Source organism: Penaeus chinensis, chromosome 35 (genome assembly GCF_019202785.1).
Source record: "Penaeus chinensis breed Huanghai No. 1 chromosome 35, ASM1920278v2, whole genome shotgun sequence".
NCBI lineage: Eukaryota > Metazoa > Arthropoda > Malacostraca > Decapoda > Penaeidae > Penaeus > Penaeus chinensis.
In genome coordinates this window covers 32,425,549-32,436,525 of record NC_061853.1, presented here as the reverse complement: position 1 = coordinate 32,436,525, position 10,977 = coordinate 32,425,549, and the positions used below count along the sequence as shown (strand labels likewise).

General features: G+C 40.9%; 1 protein-coding gene across 1 annotated transcript in view; it reads right to left on the bottom strand.

Moving 5' to 3' along the window:
- The window catches only part of LOC125044131 (probable glutamate receptor), a 10,814-nt gene extending 1,099 nt beyond the window's left edge, over positions 1–9,715 (bottom strand). The window contains exons 1-9 of the mRNA XM_047640582.1: positions 9,674–9,715; positions 8,810–9,106; positions 7,353–7,459; positions 7,186–7,226; positions 6,824–6,959; positions 6,158–6,331; positions 2,514–2,764; positions 1,612–1,829; positions 929–1,179 (exon numbers count right to left, since the gene is read on the bottom strand). Coding sequence (XP_047496538.1) covers positions 929–1,179; positions 1,612–1,829; positions 2,514–2,764; positions 6,158–6,331; positions 6,824–6,959; positions 7,186–7,226; positions 7,353–7,459; positions 8,810–9,106; positions 9,674–9,715 — 1,517 coding nt within the window. The remainder of the gene's footprint in view (positions 1–928; positions 1,180–1,611; positions 1,830–2,513; positions 2,765–6,157; positions 6,332–6,823; positions 6,960–7,185; positions 7,227–7,352; positions 7,460–8,809; positions 9,107–9,673) is intronic.
- Positions 9,716–10,977: the final 1,262 nt, after the last annotated feature.

Genomic DNA, 10,977 nt, shown 5'->3' with positions numbered 1-10,977 from the left:
ATAAACATACCATCCTTAAACTAAGTGACACGCAGTGAATTGAACGGTATTGTGTATGAGAAAATAATCATCCCTTCCCTTATCGAAGAGTCAAAGGAAGGTCCAACAGGGGGACAGAACCCTTTGAGCTATCTCTCATCACTAATGTATCGAGGCATCTAGTCCAGCACGAACGACTGGCCAATTATATTTCAGTTGCATGGCCTGTCTCCGGCCCTTTATCGTGTGTGTGCGCGAGCGTATATGTACTTCTATTTAAATCATGTGTTTGGATTTGTATATGTAATTGCTGGCGTGTTTCTATATGTGTATCCTCCTGGCGAATGTCAAACTACTTTTCTTTGGCGTATGTTTTGTTTTTGCCATTGATCCTAATCAACAGTATCAGCAACGTTGTGAATGAGTGTTCCTTCTGAATAATTTCTTAAAAGGCTTATCAACGCCTGACGTACTACGGCTGTGTGCTTAAACATATAAGCCTAACAATAAAGGGAAACGTATTTCTTGGCATGACGCTTGTTATCAACAACAAAGGAATATTTTATCCATTTACTGTATATTTCATAATACATCTGCATCAGTGAATTGATTATCCGTCCACAAAGGTGGCGGGGGGGGGGGGGGGGGGTGTAACTGGAAGGGACAAGAGCGGCACTCAATTATAGTAACATATTTCACGTTGAAGAATGGGCCTTCAAATATACATAAGCTATAAATAGCCTGCACCTGGATCTCATTACAGCAGATGGAAGTGTATATGAATTATACATTGGTCCATCCTAATGGTGTGGCACATGTTATCAGAATTTACAATGGCCCGTTTTTCGACACGGTTCGGTCCGTTTGAAATCGGAGAGAAAGAATGCTAAGCAATTTCCACAAAAAAGGGGAAAACGGACAGACAAAACAAGCCGCATCTCAAACCCACAAATGATCGAAGAGCTGGACGTAGGGCGACCCTTTGGGCCAGCCGAGCGAGCCGTCGTTGAAGAGGAGGTGCTGGCGGGCGGAGCGGAAGGTGCACGCCCCCACGCTGTCGAGCCGCTGGATCTCGTGCGTGCCCACGTAGGCGAAGTCCGAGTCCTTGAGAGCCTGCGCCCTCAGCTCCTTGTAGGACTTGGCCAACGTGTCCGGGTAGGGCAGGATGAGCGAGTTAAAGTACTGTATGAAGTTCTGGTTCTGTTTAGGTAAGAGGGGGAGGGTGGGTAAGTTCATTTGATACAGCATCTTGTGAATTCAGTTAGATCTATGTAATTACTGCAAAATATATATTTCCCTGCCCTGCCAAAAATACGACAACTTGTCACTGAGTTCCTGAATCGAACAAATTTATCTCATAAAACAATAGTAAATGAATGACACATACTTTCATACTCATAATTTACGCATAAAATAATTAATATTAAAACAAAAGTTTCTTTCATAAAGCTATGGAAATTAAATGGCACATATCTCCACTGATTCCATGTGACTTTTGAAGAAAAGTAGATAAACAAAATGCCAGTAAAGGAAAGTATTAGAAGTGCAGTTTATGGGAAAGGCAGAAAATCCAATGCATTAGTAAAAAAAAAAAAAAAAAGCAAAACAGTAGGAAAAAAATCTGCTTTTGACCTTGAAGAACTCCTCAAGAACCGAGCCCTTGAGGATTCCCAGACGATGCTTGCCGATCCTCTGAATATCATCCAGGGAATCGAAGGGAAGGTTGTCTCCCTGCACCGTCAGGAAGGAGACGAGGGTGGCCGAGTACGCTGCCACCACCACCACCCCGACCATGTACGCGATCCAGAACACCGACCGGAGGATGCTCACCTCTGGCGTTACGGTCCATCCTGAGGCGGGGAAGTGAAGTGCGTGGGGATACGCGTAGGTCCATGGAAGTGAGAGTAATGTGATGTGTGTTTATCTTTATTAATGTAAGTACGTTTCGTGTATATCATGTACGCTGAGTTGCATCTAGATACACAATGCTATGAAAGACACGATACGATGGGAAGCTTAATTGTTTGTGTCTGCCTGCATTACTGTTTGTGTTATTGTATTATGCTTTTCCATCAGGTAAGTCATATGATTTAATAAGATAAACGAGATCTTCGTTAATTTTAAAAGTATCCCTCTATTAGGTCTTCTTAGATGATAATAGTGAATCTTGTTAAAATACTATCTTGAATCTTGAAAACCATATTTTTTCCCAAAACTGATGCAACTATGTAAAATTATCAATATCAAAAATGATAACTTTGTCAATATATATATATACACCCGGTGATGAGAGGGATTTTCATGAGCCAGCACAACATTAAGCCTATGTACGTTACGAATATATACAAGCTTAATTGAAGATCTTTTTAGAAAAAAAAAAAAAAAAAACTTTTAGCTTTTCCGTGTACGGAATCTACGGAGACTTTCGCCACATTTCATTGTATTTCAAAGCAGTGTGTCCAGATCATTCCAAAAAAATGATTCCACGGCTAAATAAAACAGACTAAATAAGACTTTTTCTCGGCCTCCCATACCCTGCTGAGTGATAGCGGCCCACATCACCATGGAAGAATCCGACTTCCAGTCTCGAAAACGCTGCAGACGATTCGAGGGCGTCTTCGACCTCTCCTCCCGCCGGCAGTACCACGTTGCTATCGCCCAGAACAGGATCCCCAGCAGCACCAGCGCCAGGAGCAGACACACCCACAACCCCACCGAGAAGGGCCGAGTGTAGGACGTCCAGGACACGGAAGCTCTCTCCGGAGGGCGGGCGAAGATGCGGTAGCTGGGGGTGAGGACACACAAGACATACAGATCGGTAATTCTCATTGACGAAAATACACCAACCACAAACATGTGTGAAAAAGTGACCAAAGACGAGGGAGAAAGAAGAAGAAGAAAAAAGAAAAAACACTATATGCTTATCGTCCTGAGGCCCACGAGCACCAAAACCTTTTTGGACAGTCATATATCTACAAAACCGCTAATTTTCCTTTGTTACAGTATACACTTCAAATCGACTACATCCACGTGCATGAGTGGTAAATGGCCACGTATCTTCCTCTATTACTCACTATCGACGAAACCTGGGTAGTAGTTATGGACAAGGAGACTGAGTATGTACTTCTAGTGGTTTATATATTATTACTATCACTATCATTATTATTATCATTATTGCTATTATTACCATTATCATTATTCTTGTTAGTTTTATTTTCGAGATTATCATTATCAATTTTAATCTCAACATCATTATCATTATCCTTATTAGTTTAATTATCGAGATTATCATTATTAATTTTAATCTCAGCATCATTATCATACTTACTCTTATCAGTATCAGTATCATCATTAACCTTATTATAAGTATCATTATAAATATTATCATTATTATTATTATTATTATCATTATTATCATTTTCATTATTATGATTATGTTGATTATTTTTATTATAACTATTATCATTATTATCATAATCATCGTTACTACTACTACTATTACTGCCATTATTATCATTGTCATTATTATTATCATTCTTAATATTGTCTTCATCATTTTTATTATTATTATTAACATTAGCACTTCACTTATCATTATTATTATTGTCATTGTTATTGTTGTTGATATCAGTATCATTAGTAATAATGATGATAATAATTGTTATTATTATCATTATTTTTGTTATTATTATTGTCATTATCAAAATTATTATCATATCTTTATTATTATTATCATATTTGATCATTATTGTCATTACTATTATCATTACTATCATTATCATAATTATCATCAACATCATCACCACCACCATCATCATTAAGATTGTTATCAATATCATTATCATTATCATTATTACTATTACTATTATTATTATCATTATCATCATCAGTATCATTTCCCCCCTAACGGAAGCTGCCTTGCCGCGGTGGGGGGGCTTGAGGTCTCAATGAGCTGGTGAGCCGGACCAGAGGGCTACCCGTACTGGAGGGGTCACCAGTGAGGGATGGGACAAAATGGCTTCCTGGTGCACCAAGGCCTATGAGAGAGAATGGTGCACTAGGACTTGGACTAGGGAGAACTCTCCCACGTGTGTTTGTGTGTGGCGTCCCGTATCATCAGGAGACAGGAGTCCTGGAGGTTGAGCGATACTGCACGCTGCACCCTGCAGCGAGCAACACACCTCTTTGGTCCTCTATTCTGGTTAGACGGGTGGCTTGATTAAGGCCCGGTCAAGTCAATCGGCTGGTCAATACGGCTAGGGTCAAGTAGGCACTATGAAATAGTGACTGCGTATATTTCCTCACTACCCCTGTGGCTGTAGGGAGATTTTGAGTCCCAACTATAGCTATAGTTGGCATGGTACCACCTCAAGGTAAAGCCATATGTGCCCAACTCTATGCGGTGCTTCCACTGCCAGGGTTATGGGCATGGAGCGAACGCTTCCCGTTTTAAGGAAAATGGACAACTAAGAGTGTGTGAAGTGTGGTACAACAGTTCTTTTAAGCAATGTAAAAGGTACAAGTTTGAAAAAGAAGTATTGGTAATAAGGAGCAAGGAGAAAGTTAGTTTTGCAGAAGCAAAGCGACGTGCCCGTGGGCTGTTTGCACAGCCAGGTAAGTCCTTAGCCTCAGTTCTAGCCCATCCTCCTTCCCGCCATCCCTTAGCCTCCACTACTTCATGTAATCCAGTTTGTGTATTCCTACAAGAGATTATGACCAGGAAAAATCGTCCAATTTCCCTGAGAAGATTCCAAGTTCAAGCCCATTATGGAACCTTTGAAAATGGACCTCATGGAAGAGTAGCAGTGATGGTATGTCAGGATATTCCCTTCAAGGCCATCCACCTGCTGACGACACTGCTGATGAAGGCTGTGAGAATAGGCTTGGCACGACCTTACACTGTTGCATCCATCTACTGCCTCTGCTGAAACTGCCTCTGGTGAGTTGTTCCACCAGAAACGGAGTAGAAATGAGGGGTCTACTGAGGAAACTCCTCCTCCCAAAGTAAGGTCTTTGGAGCCATCAGTTAAGGCTCCAGAGGCCTCAACGGTGACAGCTCCAGCTGCCACCTAATCCATATAATCTCAACATAGATGATTTGGAAGATTTACTTGGACGGTTGCCTCATCCATTTCTACACTCGGGAGACTTCAATGGTCGGCATCACCTCTGGGGAGACACTTTGTGCAACCCTCGAGGAAGGGCCTTGGAGTCCTTGTTCTCAAGAATAGATGCAGTTTTACTGAACAGTGACGCACCCACACATTTCCAAATTCAAACTGGGACATTCTCCAATATTGACCTGTCAATTGCTTTACCTGATTCACAGTTCAATTTCACTTGGCAGGTCATGGAAGACTTACATGGAAGCGACCACTTTCCAATACTTTTGGAAGAGGTGAATGGTATTCCAGCCAATGGAGTGCAGAGATGGCGACTTGAACATTCAGACTGGAATCTTTTTAGATCATCTGCATTATTGCAAGGATCTGTGAATGCTTTCCAGTCTATTCAAGATTCTGTTAATCACTTCACATCATGAATTCACCTTGCAGCAGAGGCATCAATTCCCAGAAGTATCGGGCAGTACCGTCGACCTCCAGTACCATGGTGGTCTGATGAATGCCAACAAGCTGCCAGAGCAAAAAAAGCTGCACTAAGGCAGGTGAAAGGTCGCCCAAGCGATGTAACCTTGATTCAGACTGACTCATGGGCCAATGATGGCTAAAAGTGAAGCACGCTTTGAGGAATGCCAAGAGCCATTAACGGTCGCACATGTGATGGAAAGATGTGCAACATTCTCAGACCAAAGACGAAGGTACTTGTCTCCCGCATATACACTGAAAAAGGTATTGGGGGAGGATTGTGACACAGAAGGTCTTATTAGTTTCCTTAGAGAAACTAATATTTTCAATAAGATTTTTAATGTAATATTTATTGTTTTCTTTTACATTTATTGATGGATTTTTAATGTTTTAAATATTTTAATATTTCAGTCTAACAAGGTGTTCGCCGCTAATGGCCTTAGCTGTTGACGCGGCAGGTAATTTTAAATAATCAATCAATCAGTACCCACCCGTTCGAACCCCGTGACCCTCTCGACACTCAAGGACCCCGCTCACCCACCCATTCGAACACAGTGACCCTCTCGATACTCAAGGCCCACGCTCACCCTCACCTAAACTTGACGAGAACCGAGGAGTAGTCGACAGCCTGAGTGCGAGAGTAAGTCCTTGAGAGATAAGCCACAATGACGTCCGCCTCTCCGCTGTGTAAGTCGCCTATGAGTCCTGTCCAGGTGCCGTTAGATTCCGCCCCGAACTCTCCGTCGGCGGGAGTTCGGACGGAGTAGCTGAAGGGGCAAGGGACGGGAGAGTGAGAAAGGGCAAGGTATGGTGGGTGGTAGCGCTGATGATGGTGATGATGATAATGGTGATGATATTGATGATGATAAGGATGATGATGGTAATAATAAGGGTGATGGTAGTGAGGATGATACGACGATGATGATGATGACGTGATGGTGACGGTGATGATGGTGACGATGATGATGATGAGGAGGATAAAAATGATTATGATTATTATAATAATAATGACGATGGCGCGATATGAACGATAGTGATTAAAATAATAATGATGATATCAATAATGATAACATTAATGATAATAATGATTATATTGATAATGACAATAATTAAAAAAAAAAAAAAAAAAAATATATATATATATATATATATATATATATATATATATATATATATATATATACAGGCAAATACAAAACATACATAAAATCCGCAAATAAGCCCGACAAAAAACAATATCCGATTCTCTAAACACCCACACTTCTACGACCAAGCCCGCACCCACATCCACGCCCACACCTACACCCACATCCACGCCCACACCTACACCCACTTCCACGCCCACATCCACGCCAACATCGACGCCTACAGCTACACCCGCATCCACGCCCACACCTACACACACACACTCACACCCACATCCACGCCCACACTCACACCCACATCCACACCCACACTCACACCCACATCCACACCCACATCCACGCCCACACTCACACCCAAATCCACACCCACATCCACGCCCACACCTACACCCACAGCTACACCCTATTCCACGCCCGCACCTACACACACACACCCACATCCACACCCACACCCACACCTACACCCACACTCACACCCACAACCACACCCACATCCACGCCCACACCTTCACCCACACTCACACCCACATCCACACCCACACCCACACCCACACCCACACCCACACCCACATCCACACCCACACCCACACCCACACCCACACCCACACCCACACCCACACCCACACCCACACCCACTACTCACGTGAAGTTCATTTCCTTCCTAAGCACCTCCCACACTTCCCCGAAGAATCCAGAAAGACGCTCCCGCCGCCGCTCGAGGTCATACTTGGAATTGTGCGCCCGCGTGTCCTGTGGGAGGAGACAGATTGGGGGGATGGGATGGGAGGGATCTGGAATCTTGGAATTGGGAATGTATCTGGGTTTTGATGGTATCTTTAGGGGATGGATATCTATCTGTCTGCCTGTCTGTCTATTTATGTATCTATCTATCTACATCTATCTATCTCTATCTACTTCTCTATCCATATTAGTTGGGAACATCATTTGGAAATATATTTAGGAATAGATAATACAGTATACGCCACAGCATAAGAACGTATCCGGAAACATTTAATAGATCTAGGAATAGAGAATATAAAATGTAAATATAGAGTATATAAAGTATAAAGATTTCTTTACTGAGTGACCTATGAAAGAACATGTACGGAGAATTTATCTATGGATAGAAGAATACCTTGAAGCCATATAAAAATAAATAAATAAAAAAAATAAAATAGATAAAACAAAGGAGGAGTGAGAGAGAGGGGGGGGGGATAGATAGATCGATATCGATAGATAGATAGATAGATCGATATCGATAGATAGATAGATAGATAGATCGATATCGATAGATAGATATATAGAGTAAGAGAGAGACTGGGAGAGAGACAGAGACAGAGGCAGGGAGAGAGAAAGGGAGAGAGAGAGAGCAAGAAGGAGAGCGAGAGAGAGAGAAAGAGAGAGAGTGACATTGAAAGAGAGAGACAGAAAGAGTGAGACAAAGACAGAGAAAGAGAGAGAGAGAGAGAGAAATAACCATTCTACATTATCATTACAAATAATATAAACAGGAAAACACACACACGCACATGCACGCGCGCCCTGACTAAAGGCTGGCAAGAAAGCTATTCCCTAGGAGCCACAAATAAATAATCCCAATAAATGATATATCTCCCCAAAAGATGGCTCCCCTCTACACATACCAAAAGTAATATTTGTCTCAACAACACTTTCTAAATGTTGTTGTATATCGATGTTAACTATGCTGTTTTATTGTTTACTAATAATCGAGAGAGAGAGAGATAGAAAGAAAGAGAGAAATATATATATATATATATATATATATATATATATATAGAGAGAGAGAGAGAGAGAGAGAGAGAAATAGAGATAGAGAGATAATAGATAAATAGAGAGAGAGAAAGAAAGAGATATAGTTAAATAATATACATAGAGAGAAAGGGATATAGATAGATAATAGATAGCTAGAGAGAGAGAGAAAAGTAAAACAAAAGTTAAGAATAGAATGGAAGAGCAAGAGAACGAAAAAAACAGAGAGAACAGAGAAGAGTGCGAAACGGGAGAAGGCAATAAATCCGAAATGGAACCACAAGACGTCCACACCGACCAAGCGAGAGAAGGCCACTCATCCGTGCTCACGTTAATCGAGGTGATCCTGAAGTGCACGCCGCTCAGGTCGTGCCGCCGGTCGTACTTGGGCGTGCTGGCGAACATCAGCCTCTGCGTCGGCCCTCGGGATGAACTCTGGGTCGGAGGGGCGTAGGGTACGGGGTCCGTGGGCGGCGTAGGGGAGTGGGCGGGGCGCGGTATCTGCTCTTCACCCATATGCCAGGTCGCCAGGTGAGCTTCCTTGAGGTTCACGCCTTCGCCAGGTGACCATATCTCGTGCAGGTGAAATTCGTCGCTCCGGCCGCTCACCTCCCTCAGCTCCGTGACCTGGAAAGTATTTTTACTCGTGAAGAGGTTTCTACATGTGTGTGTGTGCGTGCGCGTTTGAGTGTATGAGTGTGTTTCGCAATTAACCCTTTCGCCCCGGATTTATGGTCTGTCCTCTGTAGTTTTTTGTGAATGTTGTTACATACAGATGGCTCCACACGTGCTCAGCCAGCAAGGAGTCTATCAGTAGTTCTAGTGACCTATCCTGATTTCCTCATTTGGCGGGAAAATGTGTTTTTCTGTTTAATACAGTTGACATCGATACTGTTATTATTGTTATTAATGTTATGATTGTTAAATTGTTCTTAAAATCTCGATAACATTTAAGACAATGAAATAATGCAAAAGACCATTTCCAAAAGTCGAGGAAAAGAGTAAACAGGTGAGGTAGGTTCGACTAATAACCGACTCCTTGGTGACTAAGCACTTGTAGAGCTATCTATGTGTAATCAAAATAAACTTGTATTACATTGAGCATGGCATGTATTCTTGGGTTAAAGCGTAATATTAAAAAAAAAAAAAAAAAAAAAAAAAAAAACGTTTAAAAAAAGTGCCCGTGAAGTGTACGCAATCAATATAAGCTTCACTCAACACTGAGTGGACTGGCATAACGCAAACAAAGGCACTCCTTCATTCTGTACAAAGATTCATTAATATATTCTTTAACAAACACCAGAGCCACGCACTCAAAACACAACCTGGAACATTATTGATTACGTTTAGTTTAACTTATTTAATGGCGGAGTGATAGACTCTCAATAGGGTCTATGGCGCTTATACAGCTAAAGCTTCAAAAGAGATTCACACTTGTTGGCTCAAAGGAGAATGACGCTCTGGTTCGATATCGCTTTGATCTCCTTACGAACAAGTAAGTTACAGGATTATTACACACGCACACATATGTGTGTGTATGTATATATGAATATTCATATAATAAATATATATATATATATGTATATAAATATATATATAAGAAAAAATATATATATACACATATACATATGTGTATGTGTGTGTGTACACACACACACACATGTATATGTATGAATATATATGTATACATACACATATGTATATATGTATAAATACATATCTACATAAATATATATGTATATATATTCATATATATATCTATATATTTATTTATATGTATGTATATATATATATATGCATATATAAACATGTATATGCATATATGCATATATATATATATATATATATATACATATGTATATATATATATATATATATATATATATATATATATATACGTTTATATATACACATATATATGTAAGCCGAGTAATCCGGCTCCATGCAACATTGCAGCACTTAAGACGAAACGATATGTATACCCATTAGTCTGCCGCCTTAATAAGCTTGCTTACCTGCTTACCTGGCCTGGGCTGTTTCTCCCTATACATAGATAACAAACTAAATTAATGTCTGTTGGGTAGTTTTCGCAGCCCAGTTTATTCTTTTATCATTCTTAGTGTATTTTATTAAGTATTTTACTTGCTTCTAATTATACGAGCCAGGTATTTTCTTATTATAGACTTGATCAGTGGATTACCACATGAAACAAGTGGCCGCACTGATTTGCGTTTCGCGAAACAACCGCGACAGGATGTTTCGCACATACTGTGTGTACACGGTAAATAAATAAATCTACTCCGAGACACCGACGTGTTTCTTTCTCCTCCCAAGGAACTTAGTGACATACCACAACCGTCACAGTTTCATACTTAGAAGATAAGTAGTTGGCTGCTCATTCTTATTCATATATCTATTTTACGGTGTATGCCCGTTCTTAAACGCTCCACGAACCAAATGCATATTCTGCAAGTGTCTCCGTCAATCATTAGTTGTCC